At 41.1% G+C, this 22,305-nt stretch overlaps 1 protein-coding gene across 5 annotated transcripts in view; it reads left to right on the top strand.

Annotated features, from left to right (window-relative positions):
• SULF1 (sulfatase 1) overlaps nucleotides 1–22,305 on the top strand; it is a 198,377-nt gene that overhangs the window by 151,063 nt on the left and 25,009 nt on the right. For all 5 annotated transcript variants that reach the window (XM_070382297.1, XM_070382292.1, XM_070382293.1 and 2 more), the window contains one exon: nucleotides 20,111–20,324. In XM_070382297.1, the coding sequence (XP_070238398.1) occupies nucleotides 20,111–20,324 (214 nt within the window). The remainder of the gene's footprint in view (nucleotides 1–20,110; nucleotides 20,325–22,305) is intronic.

Here is a 22,305-nt window from a genome sequence, read left to right as displayed (position 1 = left end):
ATTGGAGGCTAATTACTTTACAATATTGTATTGGTTTTGCCATACATTGACATGAATCTGCCACAGGTGTACATGTGTTCCCTATCCTGAACCCCCCTCACACCTCCCTCCCGCTCCCATCCCTCTGGGTCATCCCAGTGCACCAGCCCCGAGGACCCTGTATCATGCATCAAACCTGGACTGGTGATTCGTTTCACATATGATAATATACATGTTTCAGTGCCATTCTCCCAAACGATCCCACCCTCGCCCTCTCCCACAGAGTCCAAAAGACTGTTCTATACATCTGTTTCTCTTTTGCTGTCTTGCATACAGGGTTATCGTTACCATCTTTCTAAATTCCATATATATGCATTAGTATACTGTATTGGTGTTTTTCTTTCTGGCTTACTTCACTCTGTGTAACAGGCTCCAGTTTCATCCACCACATTAGAACTGATTCAAGTGTATTCTTTTTAATGGCTGAGTAATATTCCATTGTGTATATGTACCACAGCTTTCTTATCCATTGGTCTGCTGATGGACATCTAGGTTGCTTCCATGTCCTGGCTATTATAAACAGTGCTGCAATGAACATTGGGGTACACGTGTCTCTTTCAATTCTGATTTCCTTGGTGTGTATGCCCAGCAGTGGGATTGCTGGGTCATATGGCAGTTCTATTTCCAGTTTTTTAAGGAATCTCCACACTGTCCTCCATAGTGGCTGTACTAGTTTGCATTCCCACCAACAGTGTAAGAGGGTTGCCTTTTCTCTACACCCTCTCCAGCATTTATTGCATGTAGACTTTTGTATAGCAGCCATTCTGACTGGCATGAAATGGTACCTCATTGTGGTTTTGATTTGCATTTCTTTGATAATGAGTGATGTTGAGCATCTTTTCATGTGTTTGTTAGCCATCTGTATGTCTTCTTTGGAGAAATGTCTGTTTAGTTCTTTGGCCCATTTTCTGATTTGGGTCATTTATTTTTCTGGAATTGAGCTGCACAGGAGTTGCTTGTATATTTTTGAGATTAATTATTTGTCAGTTGCTTCGTTTGCTATTATTTTCTCCCATTCTGAAGTCTGTCTTTTCACCTTGCTTATAGTTTGCTTCAGAGAAGGCAATGGTATCCCACTCCAGTACTCTTGCCTGGAAAATCCCATGGATGGAGGAGCCTGGTAGGCTGCAGTCCATGGGGTCGCTAAGAGTCGGATACGACTGAGCGACTTCACTTTCACTTTTCACTTTCATGCATTGGAGAAGGCAATGGCAACCCACTCCAGTGTTCTTGCCTGGAGAATCCCAGGGACGGGGGAGCCTGGTGGGCTGCCGTCTACGGGGTCGCACAGAGTCAGACACGACTGAAGTAACTTAGCAGTAGCAGCGGTATAGTTTGCTTTGTTGTGTGAAAGCTTTTAATTTTAATTAGGTCCCATTTGTTTATTTTTGCTTTTATTTCCAATATTCTGGGAGGTGGGTCATAGAGGATCCTGCTGTGATTTATGTCAGAGTGTTTTGCCTATGTTTTCCTCTAGAAGTTTTATAGTTTCTCATCTTACGTTTAGATCTTTACTCCATTTTGAGTTTATTTTTGTGTACGGTGTTAGGAAGTGTTCTAGTTTCATTCTTTTACAAGTGGTTGACCAGCTTTCCCAGCACCACTTGTTAAAGAAATTGTCTTTTCCCCATTGTATATTCTTGCCTTCTTTGTCAAAGATAAGGTGTCCATAGGTGCATGGATTTATCTCTGGGCTTTCTATTTTGTTCCATTGATCTGTATTTCTGTCTTTGTGCCAGTACCATACTGTCTTGATGACTGTGGCTTTGTAGTAGAGCCTGAAGTCAGACAGGTTGATTCCTCCAGTTCCATTCTTCTTTCTCAAGTTTTGGCTATTTGAGGTTTTTTATATTTCCATCCAAACTGTGAAATTATTTGTTCTAGTTCTGTGAAAAATACCATTGGTGGCTTGATAGGGATTGCATTGAACCTATAGATTGCTTTGGGTAGCATACTCATTTTCACTATATTGATTCTTCCGATCCATGAACACAGTATATTTCTCCATCTATTAGTGTCCTCTTTGATTTCTTTCACTGATGTTTTATAGTTTTCTATATATAGGTCTTTTGTTTCTTTAGGTAGATATATTCCTAAGTATTTTACTCTTTGTGTTGCAATGGTGAATGGAATTGTTTCCTTAATTCTCTTTCTGTTTTCTCATTGTTAGTGTATAGGAATGCAAGGGATTTCTGTGTGTGGATTTTATATCCTGCAACTTTACCATATTCATTGATTAGCTCTAGTAATTTTCTGGTGGAATCTTTAGGATTTTCTATGTATAGGATCATGTCATCTGCAAACAGTGAGAGTTTTACTTCTTTTCCAATCTGGATTCCTTTTATTTCTTTTTCTGCTCTGATTGATGTGGCCACAACTTCCAAAACTATGTTGAATAGTAGTGGTGAGAGTGGGCACCCTTGTCTTGTTTCTGACTTTAGGGGAAATGCTTTCAATTTTTCACCATTGAGTATAATGTTTGCTGTGGGTTTGTCATATATAGCTTTTATTATGTTGAGGTATGTTCCCTCTATTCCTGATTTCTGGAGGGTTTTTATCATAAATGGATGTTGAATTTTGCCAAAGCCTTTCTCTGCATCTATTGAGATGAATCATATGGTTTTTATTTTTCAATTTGTTAATGTGGTGTATTACGTTGATTGATTTGCGGATATTGAAGAATCCTTGCATCCCTGGGATAAAGCCCACTTGGTCATGATATATGATTTTTTTTAATATGTTTTTGGGTTTGGATTGCTAGAATTTTGTTAAGGATTTTTGCATCTATGTTCATCAGTGATATTGGCCTGTAGTTTTCTTTTTTTGTGGCATCTTTGTCAGGTTTTGGTATTAGGGTGATGGTGGCCTCATAGAATGAGTTTGGAAGTTTACCTTCCTCTGCAATTTTCTGGAAGAGTTTGAGTAGGATAGGTGTTAGCTCTTCTCTAAATTTTTGGTAGAATTCAGCTGTGAAGCCATCTGGTCCTGGGCTTTTGTTTGCTGGAAGATTTCTGATTACAGTTTCAATTTCCGTGCTTGTGATGGGTCTGTTAAGATTTTCCATTTATTCCTGGTTCGGTTTTGGAAAGTTGTACTTTTCTAAGAATTTGTCCATTTCTTCCAAGTTGTCCATTTTATTGGCATATAGTTGCTGATAGTAGTCTCTTATGATCCTTTGTATTTCTGTGTTGTCTGTTGTGATCTCTCCATTTTCATTTCTAATTTTGTTGATTTGATTTTTCTCCCTTTGTTTCTTGATGAGTCTGGCTAATGGTTTGTCAATTTTATTTATCATCTCAAAGAACCAGCTTTTGGCTTTGTTGATTTTTGCTATGGTCTCTTTTGTTTATTTTGCATTTATTTCCTCTCTAATTTTTAAGATTTCTTTCCTTCTACTAACCCTGGGGTTCTTCATTTCTTCCTTTTCAAGTTGCTTTAGGTGTAGAGTTAGGTTAATTTGACTTTTTTCTTGTTTCCTGAGGTATGCCTGTATTGCTATGAACCTTCCCCTTAGCACTGCTTTTACAGCGTCCCATAGGTTTTGGGTTGTGTTTTCATTTTCATTCGTTTCTATGCATATTTTGGTTTCTGTTTTGATTTCTTCTGTGATTTGTTGGTTATTCAGCAGCATGTTGTTCAGCCTCCATATGTTGGAATTTTTAATAGTTTTTCTCCTGTAATTGACATCTAATGTTACTGCATTGTGGTCAGAAAAGATGCTTGGAATGATTTCAGTTTTTTTTAATTTACCAAGGCTAGATTTATGGCCCAGGATGTGATCTATCCTGGAGAAGGTTCCAAGTGCACTTGAGAAAAAGGTGAAATTCATTGTTTTGGGGTGAAATGTCCTATAGATATCAATTATGTCTAACTGGTCTATTGTATCATTTAAAGTTTGTGTTTCCTTGTTAATTTTCTGTTTAGTTGGTCTATCCACTGGTCTATTGTATCATTTAAAGTTTGTGTTTCCTTGTTAATTTTCTGTTTAGTTGGTCTATCCATAGGTCTATCCATGGTCGGGTATTAAAGTCTCCCACTACACAGACCTGTTTTTAAGGAAACTGAGAACATAGGAACACAAACTAATTTAAGTACTCTTGCTTGAAATCTATGCTAGCTGGGAGAAAAACACTATGTCACGATGAGAGGGACTAAATTTCTGCCTAAGTCATTACAACTTAGAACAGAATTGGAAGAAAGAGAAAAAATAACATTTATTGAGCTTTTGCCTTTTGTTAATATGCTGAGCCTAACACATCTTTTATTTTTTTATGGAAAGACATTTTATATATAGCAGTGTGTACATGTCAATCCCAAACTCCCAATCTGTAAGGCACTGTATGCAGTGTTTTATACACATTAGCTCAATTTAATCATCACCCCTGTCAAGAGAGGCATAGTCATTTTCATTTTACAATCTGGGAATCCATAAATTGTCTTATTCTAAAACTTGGGCCACTTTATGCCTTCCAAGGTAAATTTTTAACAAGAGGAAGAGAAGTTCAATTCTGTCTTTTCTTTCCTTTTTTTAATCTGACCTCTGGATAGTCACACAACTAGCCAACACCAGTTCAAGGTATCAGACTCATAAAATGGGTAGCCCAGTTATTATTGAAATGGCCTCGTTTCTTATACGCTTTTTATATGGCATCTAACCATATTGAATAGATGTTCATAATAAACTACTTGACCCTCATCCGCTCTGTATTTCCTTGTGTCTTTTTGTACACAGGAATCTCTTTGAAGTGGAAAAAGGTGAGGAGGGAGGGCTATTGAATTAAGGGATAAAACCAAGGCTTCATAGCACTCTGCTAAGCCTTAATTTTCAAGTGTTTAGTGGAGAAGCTTAGACCTATTCATTATATTTTAATTTGAAGTCTCCAAATCCTTCTTGTGGAAGCTCCAAGTAGTATTATGACTAAAACCTCAGAATTGTTTTGTAGCTCTAAAACTATTTTTATGAGGCAGCCTCAATAGACTAATTTTACTTCTATTCAGGAGTTGGAAATGTTCAGTGTTAAATATATCTCATGCACATTAGTGATCTGGTTGCTATTTCAGCTAAGTGGAGAGACTTATAACCCTTTGAAGATAAGGTTCATGGCCTACCTTTCAGTATACACTTTTGCAAACCTCTCTATATGGCTCATGCTGAAATTTTAATTTATGTCCTCAAGGGCCAACACAGCATAAACTAGATTACTGGCCCCAGCTCTTCACTCATTTGCTAAATGCCAACTATGTTAAAAACTTCACTTTGCTTTTTTTTTTATAGTTTTCTAAACGCATTTTGCCCCCATGAAATGTTTTCATGCGTGGCTCCCTGGAATTTTCCTCTGTTGCTTTGTTAATCACTCTGAATTTGGTTTCTATCACATGGAGAAGGGAATGGCAACCCTCTCCAGTATTCTTGCCTGGAGTATCCCATGGACAGAGGAGCCTGGCAGGTTCCATGGGCTCACAAAGAATTGGACATAACTGAGTGACTAATACTTTCACTTTCACATAAGTATATAAGAACATTAGCAATGATCTCTTTGAGAAGTGCCTGAATTAATGGGCAAAGAATTACACTCGGCACAATGGTGATTTCTCTCTATAGGTGGTGGCAAACCATGCCTTTAGAAGCTGAGAACTTTGAGAAAATTTTGAGCCTCTTCAAGGCAGTTATTAAACCTATAAGTCCAACCTGACATAGCTTGGTTATATTCTATAGAATCTTTGTATGTCGGTTTTTTGCTCTTTCTTTTTGGCTCTACTTTGAAGATTACCTTTTTTTTAAAAATGATAAATTTTCATTTATTATCATTTATTTATGATAATGATTTAAATAAAGTTACCTTTTATTTATTTACTTGGCTGCTTTGGATCTTAGTTTCGACATATGAGATCTCCACTGTGCCATGCAGGATCTCTCATTGTGGCCACGGACTCTGCAGTTGTGGTGCAAGGGTTCAGTAGTTGTGGCATGCAGGCTTTGTCACTCTGAGGTTGTAGGATCTTAGCTCCCTGACCAGGGATCAAACCCATGTCCCCTGCATTGGAAGGCAGATTCTTAACCAGTGAACCACTAGAGAAGTCCCTGAAGATTGTCTTTTTATTTACTATATCATTGGCTTTTAGAAGGGAAGAAAAAGTCCAGAATAATGAGACTGTTCAGGATCAAGATGACAGCCAAGTCTTGAACTGACTTGCTTGGGTTTTCTTTCCTTGACATGGGTTTTACACCTGGCCTGTGCCCTGCTTTTCTTGCTCTCACCAAGGTTAGCTGCCTTCCTTCAAAGGGAACACCCTTGGTTTGACTCTCCATGGAATGTAGAGGAAAAATCAGCACCATTAGCCTGATTCTCTTCATTCCTAATCCCCCAAAAGATAGTGCCTTCCCCTCACTCCTCCAACAGACCCCATGTCTGGTCTCTTAGGATGGTTTGGTACGGTCAATGTGGATTCAGGAAGTGGAGTAAATAAAAGAAGGAGCAGTGTGAAGTTCAGAAGTTTGGGTTAGAATATTGGCATCCACTCCCTTCCAGTTGTATGTTCTTTCAGAAGACGGTTTCTCCTGTGTCTTGGATGTTCTGTCTCTGGAAAGAAAATTGATCTGTGTCTTGGGAGGATAAAGTGCCATCATGTATGTAAAGTTCTAGGTGAGCTTTAAAGTAGTGTGTGAGTATTGTTCCAGGCCATCTTACCTGTTGTTTTCATTCCTATGAAGCCAATAGGGAACGAAAATGGGCCAGAATCCCAGACATTTGGCATCACGTCTCCATCATGTGAACTAAACAACCAGCACGGAGTAATTAAGACAGCATGGACATATGTGTTAGCATTACTTCCATGTTTCTGAGTTAATACAAGGCTGAGTGTGAATTCCCATCACTCTCTCAGCTGGTGTGACACCCCCACGCTTACTTATGTGCACACTATACACACACACACACACACACACATGCATGCACACAGTCATGTACAAGCTCAGCTTCATCTGAAGTTGGTTCAATGGAGAACATAGATCAGTGATGCTCAGTTCTTCTGCACATCAGTATCACCTGAGGAGCTTTTGCAAATACGGATGTCCAGCCTTGCCCCAGACCAATCAGATGAACATGTCTGCAGGGATGGTCAAGGCATGTGTGTTTTTTAACAGCATTACAAACCACAGATCTGGAATCTAAGAATGTCAAAGTTGGAAGGAGGCTTAGAAATCTTCTGATCAAATGGTATCCTTTTCCTAATAAGGAAATTTAGATCCAGAAAACTTAAGCCACCAACCCAATGTCAAAACCTGCATCTCTTCACTTCATGTTCAAATCTTTTCTTCCCCAGAACATCCTGCCTCTGCAAAAATGTAAGACAGTAGATTTTCTGCTTGAAATTGTCAATGGCATTTGCCTCCATGAATCCCTCACAGCATCTAGGGTAGCAACTCTCAACCATGACCTCAGATTAGAATCACTTAAGCACCTTTGGAAATGCCCATGTTCGAATCTCAGCCCAGACACATTAAATCTGAATCCCTGAGGATGGGGCCCAGGTGGCAGTGTTTTGTTTTGTTTTTTCAAGCTCCTGGGTGATTCCTTTGACCAGCCAAGATTGAAAACCATTCATGCTGGGGGAGGGTGGTCATTTTTTGTTCCTCTTCTAGGTATAAATATTGATTTCTTAAATAGGAGTTACATAAAAGAGAAATTCCCTGGGCATTCCATTTTGAAGTTCATTTTATACATATATTCTCTGTCCTTTACGAGGAAAAAAGCAACTTGTTTTCTTTTTATAGAGCAAATGGCATGTCCTTTTGTTAAATCATTGAATTCCAGCATCTTTGTAATTTAGTTTGCCTTTCTACTATTGTATCAATACAAAATCAAAGATCTGTTAAAATTCTGAAAAGACCTCAGCATCAGGCAAAGAAAATTAAAATGTAGCCTGTTGAGTGTAAACTGGTTTAGTGCCAGGATCTATGCTGTCATCCAAAAATTATCCCTCTGACCAGAGGTCCCTCTGACCCTTTGTGACCAGCTGCAGAGCAGGAATAAAAAGGCATTTGCCAGGAAGGTCTGGCTAGAATTGTTAGTGTGCCAGAAATGCACTGCCTGTTTCCAGAAACCCGCTGAGCCCTGGTGAAGATCACAACATGGCTTGTGGCCATCCCCTCCCCACCTCCCCTTGCCCTGGCTCTCTGAGCTCCAGAGAAATCGGCCAGAAATATGGAGCCTCCAGATGCCATCCTCTGGCTCAACTCTCATCTCAACAGGGAGAGTTCAACTAGCCTCAATATGGAAGGCTAGTCTCCTGCTCTCTTTAGCCTGCACTGAAGGATGAGGCCGAATGGCCGGTCATCTCCCTAGGTGCTTGGCTTCTTTGCCTTTTTCAGAACACAAATCACAGGGTTAAACGTTAAACCATCTTTAGTAATGCTCCAAACAACTCAGAAACAAACGTTGAGGACAGACGCTTTTCCCATCAACTGCATAATGTGATCCCAGCTTATTTAATTCATACTCTCTCATTTCCCACTGTGCCCACCCTGGTCAGGTTCCCCTCTTCCCTCTGTCTCTCTGTTTCTTACTCATTTTTATTGGAATATAGTTGCTTTACAATGTTGTGTTAGTTTCTGCTGTACAGCAAAGTGAATCGGCTAAGTTGTTGTTCAGTTGCTGAGTCGTGTCCGACTCTTTGGGACCCCATGGACTACAGCACTCCAGGCTTCCCTGTCCTTCACCATCTCCCGGAGTTTGCTCAAACTCATGTCCACCGAGTCAGTGATGCCATCCAACCATCTCATCCTGCCTTCTCCTCCTGCCTCCAGTCTTTCCCAGCATCAGGGTCTTTTCAGATTCTCATTAGTTGTCTGTTCATGCATAACAGTGTCTATGTGTCTCAAGCATAACGTTCTCTCCTGCGTGTTAGTTCTCACCTCCGCCTTCCCAAGGTCCTTCCCTCAACCTATCGGCAGCCTCACATTCTGCCCCAAACCACTCCCCTTTTGTATCGGTGTCCTCATCGACCAGGATTGCATCCAAGCTGTTTGCTTAGCATGTGACTGCAGGCACATTACTTAACCTAACTCTGCCTCAGTTTCTTCATCTGTGACATGGGCATAAAATAGTACTTGCCTCCAGGGGTTGCTGCAAAAGACTGTAGGAGTTAAATGTATCGCAGGAGTCCCCAGCACATAGCAAGCACTCAACAAATACTGGCTCTTGATTGTTAGCCAAGGTCAGTTCACCAATCTTATTTTCCCTCGTTTGCAAGAACCATACTTCTTCCAACATTCCAACAGCGACTTTTACAAATGGTTATTCACATTAAAATCTAAAGGAGGAAACATTTTATCTTTTTTCTGGTTTTCCCTCCCCCTTCCAACCCCTGCCCCATCCTGTTTCACCCCATCTCAGAGAAAGCAGGAGATAAATATCTTCAGCACAAATAACTCTATTTCATGTTTGTGAGAAAGTCTGAAAATAACTTGAGCTAGTAGCAATTTGAACAAGGATGTTTATATGGCCATATTCCTCAGTGTTGAGATGAAAACTCTTTTTTTAATTCAAGTATAATTGATATATAACATTGTATTAGTATCAGGTGTACAGTTTAATGATTCAATATTTGTATATATTGTAAAGTGATCACCACAATTAGTCTAGTTACCATCCATCACCCCACAGTTAAAATTTGTTTTTCTTGTACTGAGAACTTGTTAAATGTACTCTCTTAGCAACTTTCAAATATGTACTAGGCTGTTATTAACTGTAGTTACCATGCTATACATTACACCCTCAGGAGGTTATTTTATAACTGTAAATTTGTATATTTTGACCACTTTTACCCATTTGCCTACATTCATCCTACATGAGTTTGAGCAAACTCAAGGAGATAGTGAAGAACAGGGAAGCCTGGTGTCCTGCAGTTCATGGGGTCACAAAGAGTCAGACACAACTTAGCAACTGAACAACAATAATCCCAGGTGAAAATTCTAAACACATGTCCTCATGCAGGTAACTGCTTCCCATGATGTCGGCACTGGGTTAACAGATAACCAGGTTATAGAAAATTAGTATATCATTGTTACATCTTAGAGAATATAATCCGACCTGCATTAGAGCCAAATCCATGTAATAGGGAGTATAATAACAGAATTAATGCATGTGCATATATGTATATAAAATTAAGCTTTCATTGCAGTGTACCTTCGAAAAAGTTGTCACCAGTTTTTTTCTTACTCATGAAAATGGGTATAAGTTATATAAATAAGATTTTTTATACTCATCCCTGGTGGCTCAGATGGTAAAGAACCTGCTTCCAATTTGGGAGACCCAGGTTCAATCCCTGGGTCAGGAAGATCCCCTGGAGAAGGGAATGACAATCCACCCCAGTACTCTTGCCTGGAGAATTCCATGGACAGAGGCTACAGTCCATGGCATTGCAAAGAGTCAGATACGACCAAGTGTCTTACTAAATACTTAGTAAGACAACACTTACTGAATAAGTTTACAGGGCATTCTTAATCAATCTGAGAAATATATACAATTTGAAACATAGAAACTATAATGATCCTCAAGTGGTTACTTCAGGAAAGGGAAGTACCCAGAATTCTATCATCATCTAATACTTATGCTAAACATTTTTTTTTGGGTCACAACTCATGGCGTATGGCATCTTATTAATAGTTCTCCCACCGGGATTGAACTCACACCTCTTGCATTGGAAGCGCAAGACTTAGCCACTGAGCTGCCAGGGAAGTCACTGTCCTAAGCATTTTACATGGGACATTTTTTCACCTGAAAACTCTTTAAAAATAGATATTATGCCCATTGTAAATATGAGGTTTAAATGGGAAAGTTACTTGACCAAATTTTCACAGTTAGAAGGGTGACAAGTCTGTTCAAAACAAGATCTGTGTGATTCGAAGCTTGCAACCTTCCCACGAAACACTAATTACTATATTTAAGACAGCTTACAACCAGGGAAGGGTGACTTGCCCAAGGACTGGGTAGGCATTGTTAAAGGTCATCTATAATAGTTCTGCTTCAGATTCCTATAGTGCATCTTTTCTTCAGAACTCCAAAAATGGTCAACAATTTATTCTCATGACAGATCCTTGAAGCCAGGAGGAATAAGTGTTATTTTACCAGATGTGGAATCTGGAAGAACAAAGATATGCTGCAGTTTGCTCTAGGCCATAGAGTTAGCAGCAAAAGAAAATTAAAATTGAGGTCCTCAGATCCCTAACCCAATACTCATCCCCGTTAAAAATGACTACCTCTCATGAAGCTTCCATTAGGTAAATTTCTATAAATAATAAAGTGTGTGTGTGCAAAAATAATAATAGTAATAGCAGCTACCTTTGTTGAGTACCTGCCATGTGCTGAGTTCTTCCTATGAGTTACCTCTACTGCTCATGACCCTATAAAAATTTAGATGGTAAAAAAAAAAAAAAAAAATTTTGATGGTGTAACTGACTTGCTGCCCATTCTATCAGTTCAGTTCAGTTCAGTCGCTCAGTTGTGTCTGATTCTTTGTGACCCCATGAATCACAGCACGCCAGGCCTCCCTGTCCATCGCCAACTCCCAGAGTTCACCCAGACTCATGTCCATTGAGTCAGGGATGCCATCCAGCCATCTCATCCTCTGTCGTCCCCTTCTCCTCCTGCCCCCAGTCCCTCCCAGCATCACAGTCTTTTCCAATGAGTCAACTCTTCACATGAGGTGGCCAAAGTATTGGAGTTTCAGCTTTAGCATCATTCCTTCCAAAGAAATCCCAGGGCTGATCTCCTTCAGAATGGACTGGTTGGATCTCCTTGCAGTCCAAGGGACTCTCAAGAGTCTTCTCCAACACCACAGTTCAAAAGCATCAATTCTTCCGCGCTCAGCCTTCTTCACAGTCCAACTCTCACATCCATACATGACCACAGGAGAAACCATAGCCTTGACTAGACGAACCTTTGTTGGCAAAGTAATGTCTCTGCTTTTGAATATGCTATCTAGGTTGGTCATAACTTTCCTTCCAAGGAGTAAGCGTCTTTTAATTTCATGGCTGCAGTCACCATCTGCAGTGATTTTGGAGCCCCCAAAAATAAAGTCTGACACTGTTTCCACTGTTTCCCCATCTATTTCCCATGAAGTGATGGGACCAGATGCCATGATCTTAGGTTTCTGAACGTTGAGCTTTAAGCCAACTTTTTCACTCTCCACTTTCACTTTCATCAAGAGGCTTTTGAGTTCCTCTTCACTTTCTGCCATAAGGGTGGTGTCATCTGCGTATCTGAGGTTATTGATATTTCTCCCGGCAATCTTGATTCCAGCTTGTGTTTCTTCCAGTCCAGCATTTCTCATGATGTACTCTGCATATAAGTTAAATAAACAGGGTGACAATATACAGCCTTAACATACTCCTTTTCCTATTTGGAACCAGTCTGTTGTTCCATGTCCAGTTCTAACCTGCTTCCTGACCTGCATACAAATTTCTCAAGAGGCAGGTCAGGTGGTCTGGTATTCCCATCTCTTTCAGAATTTTCCACAGTTTATTGTGATCCACACAGTCAAAGGCTTTGGCATAGTCAATAAAGCAGAAATAGATGTTTTTCTGGAACTCTCTTGCTTTTTCCATGATCCAGCGGATGTTGGCAATTTGATCTCTGGTTCCTCTGCCTTTTCTAAAACCAGCTTGAACATCAGGAAGTTCATAGTTCACGTGTTGCTGAAGCCTGGCTTGAAGAATTTTGGGCATTACTTTACTAGCGTGTGAGATGAGTGCAACTGTGCGGTAATTAGAGCATTCTTTGGCATTGCCTTTCTTTGGGATTGGAATGAAAACTGACCTTTTCCAGTCCTGTGACCACTGCTGAGTTTTCCAAATTTGCTAGCATATTGAGTGCAGCACTTTCACAGCATCATCTTTCAGGATTTGAAATAGCTCAACTGGAATTCCATCACCTCCACTAGCTTTGTTCGTAGTGATGCTTTCTAAGGCCCACTTGACTTCACATTCCAGGATGCCTGGCTCTAGGTGAGTGATCACACCATCGTGATTATCTTAGTCGTGAAGATCTTTTTTGTATAGTTCTTCTGTGTATTCTTGCCATCTCTTCTTAATATCTTCTGCTTCTGTTAGGTCCATACCATTTCTGTCTTTTATCAAGCCCATCTTTGCACGAAATGTTCCCTTGGTATCTAGCAATGTGATAAATTTAACATATTCAAATCGGGCTTTTCTAGCTTGAAAGTCCAGATTTTTCCAATAAGCCACATCAATATGAGTATGAAATGCCATTCCCAGGTCCCAGGCAGAAGATAGGTGATATTCAGTGCTACAAAGTCCTACTCTAATAAATGAATTATGGTAGTACTTTAGATTGGGCTTCCCAGGTAGCTCAGCTGGTAAAGAATCTGCTTGCAATGCAGAAGACCCTGGTTCAATTTCTGGGTTGGAAAGTTCCCCTGGAAAAAGAATAGGCTACCCACTCCAGTATTCTTGGGCTTCCCTGGTGACTCAGACGATAAAGAATCCGCCTGCAATGTGGAAGACCTGGGTTCGATCCCTGAGTCAGGAAGATCCCCTGGAAGATCCCCTGGTATGGCAAACCACTCCAGTATTCTAGCCTGGAGACTCCCCATGGACAGAGCAGCCTGGTGGGCTACAGTCCATGGGGTCGCAAAAAGTTGGATGAGACTAAGCACAGCATAGCACTTTAGGTTATTGTGGAAATTAAATGAATAAATTTTTATATAAAACACCTTAGACCAGTACCTGGTATCAAGTAAGAGTTTAATAGGTGATGATAATGTGACATCTCCCCTTAGATTGGATTCTAGCCAAACAGCTGCACACATGATTCTTTGAACAAAAGAGCCAACCTTCTCTTCTTCCTCAGGTGTGTCTTACCTTCACTTATATATTGTCTCAGCCAAAAGTTAATTCATTTTTTTCCATAAGATTTTTGGTCAACCCAATATAACCCATCCAAAGCACTTAGACACAGTTACTAAACAGAGTGATTAAATGCTGAGTTAAACTCAGGGAATGATTCATGCATGAGGCTTGGTCCGTCCCCTTCATCCCAAGTTTCAGCATAGTTGGAAAGGCTCACATGAAATAATATAACTTTGGAATTACTGAAATAGTTTTATCGAGCACCTTGCGCATGGTAGATGTCCGGAAGTATTTGTGGAATGAATGTGCTAAATTATCAACACAGACTAAGACGTCAGAGACGGAGGAGGAGGAGGGTTGAACTGATGTTGTCCCAGAAAGCAGGAAAGGAATTTGCAGGAGTAAGTGGTTGGAGAAGATGGAGAAAACTGGATTTGGCCATTAACCGATTTACCAAAAAAGTCCAAGAGCGTAGATAAAAGCGAGGCAGTGTGACATCTGTATTTCAGGAGGGGCACGTACTTCAGGTCCCATTAGCCTTACCTGAAGTCACGCTCTTATCTGATTCCAGCAACTCTTCTGCACTGGAAAACCATCTCATTACCAGGAGCATGTAAATGATCTGCAGCAGGTTTCAGAGCTATTCCTTTAAAAATTCTCTTTCTCCACCTCCGTCTATAAACTCTCCAAGTAAGATGACCATTTGAGTTGCTGCTATTTCCAGGTTTTATTGCTCAGCCATAAAAATTGCCATGATATAGAACACTAAAATGACTGTGGCCCACGTGTGGTAATTACATTTCATTAAAATTCCTAGTATGCTTGCCACTAAGGAGATTTTCAAAGCCTTTAGCTAATTACTCTATCTAATAGGGTCTATGACTTGTTCAGAGAGTCCGTGGTACAGGAAATAATTGGCATTTTTGTCAATGACTTCTGTATTATACAAGAATGTATATATAAGTAGTGTTTGGGGGTATATGTATATGCGCATGTGTATATATGTACGTGCATGTATGTATGTATGTATGTTTGATTTTATATGATATGTCATCTGTGCCAATGACCATGCTAGACCTTAGATGGGATTAAATTCAACTCTTCAGGAAAGAAACACACTTTTTGTTCATTTCTGTCCCATCGGAAATCAACAAGGAATTTGGCTAATGGGTTGTAATCCAAATAGGATAAGTCACTAAAAATTCTGCCTATATTTTTCTACAGAAATCTACTTGTCCCCTCAGCTCTTCCAGGACAAAAAAAGAAAAATTTTAATGCATTGTGGTTTTAAAACTAAGGAAGGTTTTCAGTACAGTTGTGTTTTACAAATTAGTGTTTGCACTGAAGTTGATATAAATTGGAACACAGAAAGACATAAAGCCATCATTTTTTTAAGAATAAAGAGAGCCACATTTTTCTGTCTGATAAAAAATAGAGTATTTCTTAAGTTTCTGCTTGGCTGTGAGTTGAATCCACTGATGTCTTCTTTTGCTACTACAAACATTAAGTAATCAACACTTGGTTTTTGAATGCATGAGGTGGATGGATGTGTCTTAAACCACTTGGATTTAAGACAGATACATGATATAAAAACTCAAGCACCACTGATTCCCAAACATTCTGGAGCTATGAAATATTATTTATTTGAGACCCTTTTCACGAGCAAGAATTTCATTTTTTATTTTTGACTGTACTAGGTCTTTGTTGCTGCGTATGGGCTTTCTCTGGTTGAGGGGAGCGGGGGCTACTCTTCACTGCGGTGCACAGGCTTCTCATTATGGCGGCTTCTCTCCTTGTGGAGCACAGGCTCTAGGAACCTGGGCTCAGTAATTGTGGTTGAAGGGCTTAGTTGCTCCTGGGCGTGTGGAATCATCCCACACCAGGGCTCAAACCCACCTCCCCTGCATTGGCAGGGGGATTCTTAACCCCTAGACCACCAGAGAAGCCCTCCGAGAACTCTTCTGAGAACTTCCTGGCACCTCCTCAAGCGAATTGGCCATATCTAGGAGTGCAGTGCAGCAAACCCAAGCTTAGAAAGCACTGATCTCCATGTTAAAAAAAAAAAACAACTGCATAGCACCAGCTCCATGCAGTTTTCAGCTAAGAATGTGTGAAGATTGTGTCATTCATCAACTAACTGTTCTGGTTAGGATCAGGGTAAGGGTTAGGGTTGGCTTCCCTGGTGACTCAGTGGTAAAGAATCCACCTGCCAATGCAGAAGACTTGCTTTTGATCCCTGGAGTGGGAAGATCCCCTGGAGAAGGAAATGGCAACCCACTCCAGCATTCTTGCCTGGGAAATCCCATGGACAGAAGAGCCAGGCTATAGCCCATGGGTCACAACGAGTCGGACACGACTTAGTGACTGAACAACAACAAAGGGTTAGGGTTAGGAGAGAGTGAGGAGAACTGGTTACTCATAAAGCACGTAGTTCTGCCATTGTAGATGAGCTGGGAGTGTCCGTCTATTCAACTGGAGCTGTTTTCTAACCGGGTCACATCAGTACATTGCTTCACACTCAAAAATATGCACATCCCTCTCAAAGGCCATCCACCTGAGCTCCTTAGACCTAAAAGTATACCTTCTGCCCTCCTGTGGGATCCCACTGCAAAGAGGTCCAATAACCAGTTGTGAATCTAAAGCAGTGATCCTTAACCCAGCTTCACATTAGAATCACCAGGGAAGCTTTGGAAAAATCCCAGTGTCCAGCCAAGGTGAGAACCACTGATCAGATGTATTCATAACTCCCATGTGCCATATCAATTTGAATTCATATTTGGTTTTTTTGTTGTTGTTGTTTGAGTCAAGTTAAATCATCTCTAATTTAGTTGGTCCGTAGATTATTCTTGACTTCTTGCCTTTTCTTGGTTTTGTAAATAGGTAGTTACTTGTCTTGTCTCTTGAGCTCCTGCTTCTCTGGACAGAGATTTACATTCAAAACATTCTGGCCAAACCGCTAAAGAAGGTTGTTACCTGGTGTGTCTTGAAATAGTTTAATTCAACAGCACAGAGTGTATAGGGGCTAAAGTGAAATTACAGAACACGTTCTAGATAGCAGGGATTTGGGAGCTCTGTGATAGGGCCTCCCAGGTGGCCCTAGTGATAAAGAACTTGCCTGCCAGTGCAGGAGACAAAAAACTCAGGTTCCACCCCTGGGTTGGGAAGGTCCCCTGGAGGAGGACATGGCAGCTCACTCCACTGTGCTTGCCTGGAGAGTCCCATGAACAGCTTGACGGGCTACAGTCAAACACTACTGAAGGGTTTAGCACACACAGGTAGAAGTGCAAAGGCTGCTGTGATCATTCTGCAGCTACTGACGCCACGTGTGTGCTCTGTCGCTCAATCATGTCTGACTCTTTGCGACCCTCTGGACTGTAGCCCGCCAGGCTCCACTGTCCATGGGATTTCACAGGTGAGAATACTGGAGTGGGTTGCCATTCCTTTCTCCAGGGGATCTTCCTGACCCAGGGATCGAACCTGCATCTCTTCTGTCTCCTGCATTGGCTGGCAGATTCTTTATCGCTAGTGCCACCTGGGAAAGCATGTGACTCCGTTAAGAGAAAACAAACTGTGGCTCAGCATGATGGTCCATTGTGAAGGGCTGCACACCATTTTGTACACTAGTGTCAGTGTCAAACTTCACCTTGCATCAAAATAGTCCTCAAAGATACAGGTATAACAAGGGGATACATGAGATCACTTCACAGAAGGCCTGAAAAAACATCTTTTATCTAATCATTTTTCATTTATTTTCATGTATATTTGAAAATATAAAACTGGCACAACAAACACACAATTTTACAAGTATTATGGCTTTGTCCACAGTTTAGAAATACACCCATTTGAAAGAAAAAGGGGCTTCCTTGGTGGCTCAGATGGTAAAGAATCTGCCTGCAGTACAGGAGTGCATGCTCAGTCACTTCAGTCATGTCTGACTCTTTAGACCCAGGTTGAATCCCTGGGCTGGGAAGATTCCCCTAGAGAAGGGAATGGCTACCCACTCCAGTATTCTTGTTTAGAGAAATCCAGGGACAGAGAAGCCTGGTGGGCTATGGTCCATAGGGTAGCAAAGAGTCAGATGTGACTGAGCAACTAACTCTTCACTTAAAGAAAAAAAGTATCAATAAAAAATTGTACACAGGTGATACTCATATATGGATGTGGGGGAAAAAAACACAAAAGTTTGATAACTCTATATTGTACCATGTTGTAACAACCATGATCAACTTGAAATGAATGTCATTATTCTTCCCTTTTGCCAGATTAATATTTTAGGGAGAGAAAAGGGAAAATAGGAAGATTATCAGCTCTTAAGTCAGTTATAGAGGATCCCATGAAATAACCCCCAGGCAAAGAGCTATTATTTCAGCCAGGTTTGATACCCATAAAATGGAGGAGGGGGCACTGAGATGTGATGCTGTGTCATATTCATCCAGAGTTAAGCTGGAAATTTCTGTAGCTGTATATATATATATATATATTTTTTTTTTGGCTTCTCTGTGCAGCATGCAGAATCTTAGTTCCCCCACTGGAGATCAAATCCACATCCCCTGCAGTGGAAGCATGGAGTCTTAACCCCTAGACCACCGGAGAGGTCCCACCTCTGTAGCTATCTTAATAGAAAGCTCAAACGAGAAAACCTAGTGGCAAGGGAACCCTCTTACACTGTTGGTGGGAATGCAAACTGGTACAGCCACTATGGAGGACAGTGTGGAGAGTCCTGAAAAAACTGGAAGTAGAACTGCCATACGACCCAGCAATCCCCATGCTGGGCATACACATCAAGGAAACCAGAATTGAAAGAGACGCACGTACCCCAGTGTTCACTGCAGCACTGTTTACAGTAGCTAGGACATGCAAGCAGCCTAGATGTCCATCGGCAAACGAATGGATAAGGAAGTTGTGGTACATATACACAATGGAATATCACTCAGCTATAAAAAAAAGAATGCATTTGAGTCAGTTCTAATGAGGTGGATGAAGCTGGAGCCTGTTATACAGAGTGAAGTAAGTCAGAAAGAGATACACCAATACAGTATATTAACACATATATATGGAATTTAGAAAGATGGTAACGATGACCCTGTGTGCAAAGCAGCAAAAGAGACACAGATGTAAAGAACAGACTTTTGGGCTATGTGGGAGAGGCAAGGGTGGGATGATTTGAGAGAATAGCGTTCAAACATGTATATTACCATATGTAAAACAGATGACCAGTGCAAGCTCGAGGCATGAAGCAAGGCATTCAAAACTGGTGCTCTGAGACAACCCAGAGGATAGTGTGGGGAGGGAGGAGGGAGAGGAGTTCAGGATAGGGGGACACAAGTGCACCCGTGGCTGATTCATGTCAGTGTATGGCAAAAACCACCACAATATTGTAAAGTAATTAGCCTCCAATTAAGAGTGTGCACTGTTTGTAGAAGGATAAGAAAAGTCACAGAGGATGCCCGGCTCATCTGCTCATGTCTATGTGTGTATGCATGTTAGTCGCTCAGTCATGTCTGACTCTTTGCCACCTCATGGACTGTAGCCTGCCAGGCTCCTCTGTCCATGGGATTTCCCAGGCAAAAATACTGGAGTGGGTTGCCATTCCCTTCTCCAGGGATCTTCCTGACGCAGGGATCGAACCCAAGTCTCCTCCATTGCAGGCGGATTCTTTACCGCCTGAGCTAAGAGAAGCAAATGTTCTTGTCTGCCGTGTATGAAATTTGGCTCGCCATGATGGACTCAGGTTAAATTCATTTCTGTCTTCCTCATATGCCACTCTTACTGGCCTCGAATTAGAAATTCAAGGGCAGAGAACAAAGCAGCCAAGTTTGTTTTTTCCAGAAAAAAGACGGGTCTGGTGAAAACAGCCCTGACAGCTGTGCTCTGAGGCTTGGTGAGTTAAGTAAGGGCTTTTCCATGTTTCATTCAAGACTGTTTAGTCTGGATGCTGAGGATTTATGTATCAATTCTTGGCTTTGGTGTCATTGAGGTAGTTCTGATTTCCTGTGATCTCGTGGTCATCTGTATTCGCCTGCAGTGAAGGAAATAACTAAGAGAACAGGAGTCAACTTATTCCAGGGTCACTTGAAAGCTGGCCTTTTTTCATGCGCTCTTTTTAACGGTGTTGCCAGGGTTCTAAAAACAAAAGCAGCAGTCCTTAATCAGAAACACCTGATGTGGGTGTGTAACTGGCTCTCACGTTGGCTCTTGCAGAAGTGGCAGTGCGTCGAGGACACGTCTGGCAAGCTTCGAATTCACAAGTGCAAGGGCTCTGGTGACCTGCTCGCTGTCCGACAGAGCACGCGGCCCCTCTTTCGTGGCTTCCACGACAAGGACAAAGAGTGCAGTTGTGGCGAGTCCGGGTATCGGGCCAGCAGGAGCCAGAGAAAGAATCAGAGGCAGTTCCTGCGGAACCAGGGGACCCCAAGTAAGCCATTGCCTGTGACCCTCTCGGTGGCAGGCTGAGGCTTTCAGGCTTGGCCGTTAGGAAGGCAAACAAGCCTTGATCCATCTACATGTTAAATATCACCAATGCATAGGTTTGGGGCTAAAAGCAAATAATGGTTCTGTTTAAAATATGAAGGCTGAGGTCATTTGAAATTTTGCTTTGTGAATATTAAGTTTAGAATGAAAATATACTCTGTAAAAGCGGCAGACACAAACATATGCATACTTAAAAAAGAAAATGAAAATCTGAAGTTTCAGCTAGAAGATGAGTTAACAGTATAAATTGCTAAAAAATATATGTCATAAAATTATTTATGTATATGTGCATGTCCCTGATAACTCAGTTGGTAAAAATCCACCTGCAATGCAGGAGACCCTGGTTGGATTTCTGGGTCGGGAAAATCCTCTGGAGAAGGGATAGGCCACCCACTCCAGTATTCTTGAGCTTCCCTTGTGGCTCAGCTGGTAAAGAATCTGCCTGCAAAGTGGGAGACCTGGGTTCAATCCCTAGGTTGGGAAGACGCCCTGGAGAAGGGAAGGGTTACCTACTCCAGTATTCTGGCCTGGAGAATTCCATGAAGTATGTAGTCCATAGGATCGCAAAGAGTCGGATATAACTGAGCAACTTTCACTTTCACTATAAAACATTAAATTTAACGTGGTACAATGGGAGGCATAGTTATTTTAATAGTTTGTTTTCCTGAGTGATGAGGATCCAGATATTCATTGCATTCTTCTGTTTTACATCTACAGCAGATCAGAACAACTGAATAGTAAGAAAGAAAACATAGATTCTATACTACTAGGAGTTTCTCAGACTTGTATACATCTTTTTCTGGAAATGATAGTGTTATCTGGCTTTCTTTGTATACTGGAAGAAAAAATTCAGGGCTTATGCATTTAACTAATAAGAGAAGCATGCATGCTTTTTTAAAAAAAAAGCTTGTCTGCTTTAGGACAATGTGTTTTTCTAATTCCTCTCATTGATTTGTAGGGTCTAACTAGTCGAATTCAGTATGAAAAGCACTGCCTAGCATTTTTATAAAAACTCTTATCAGGCAGCTAGCTATCAGATTCCTATGAAGCGGCACCTTCCATAAAAGAATGAGAGTTTAGTGCCATCTAGTGGCTAAGTACGAAAAGTGACATTTCCGTGATAATGCCTTTATGTACTTTTTTTGTTGTTGTTGTTGTTTTTGTTTTTTGCTAAATCTAATTTTATTTTGTTTTTAAACTTTACATAATTGTATTAGTTTTGCCAAATATCAAAATGAATCCGCCACAGGTATACATGTGTTCCCCATCCTGAACCCTCCTCCCTCCTCCCTCCCCATACCATCCCTCTGGGTCGTCCCAGTGCACCAGCCCCAAGCATCCAGTATCAGGCATCGAACCTGGACTGGCATCTCGTTTCATACATGATATTTTACATGTTTCAATGCCATTCTCCCAAATCTTCCCACCCTCTCCCTCTCCCATTTTGAAAAGCAAAATACATTAAATTCTGAACCAAGAAATCAAATCATAGACTAGAACAACGGGAGCCCTTAGAACAGACTTCTTAAACTCAGACTCCACAGGTGAACTGTATAGGATCATCAGTTCGGTTCAGTTGCTCAGTCGTGTTCAACTCTTTGCAACCCCATGAATTGCAGCATGCCAGGCCTCCCTGTCCATCACCAACTCTTGGATTTTACCCAAACTCATGTCCATCGAGTCAGTGATGTCATCTAGCCATCTCATCCTCTGTCGTCCCCTTCTCCTCCTGCCCCCAATCCCTCCCAACATCAGGGTCTTTTCCAATGAGTCAACTCTTTACATGAGATGGCCAAACTATTGGAGTTTCAGCTTCAGCATCAGTCCTTCCAATGAACACCCAGGACTGATCTCCTTTAGGATGGACTGGTTGGATCTCCTTGCAGTCCAAGGGACTCTCAAGAGTCTTCTCCAACAACACAGTT

This window comes from Bos mutus, chromosome 14 (genome assembly GCF_027580195.1).
Source record: "Bos mutus isolate GX-2022 chromosome 14, NWIPB_WYAK_1.1, whole genome shotgun sequence".
In the NCBI taxonomy this organism is placed as follows: domain Eukaryota; kingdom Metazoa; phylum Chordata; class Mammalia; order Artiodactyla; family Bovidae; genus Bos; species Bos mutus.
The sequence above is the reverse complement of the archived record's forward strand: the minus strand, read 5'-3'. Positions and strand labels throughout refer to the sequence as shown.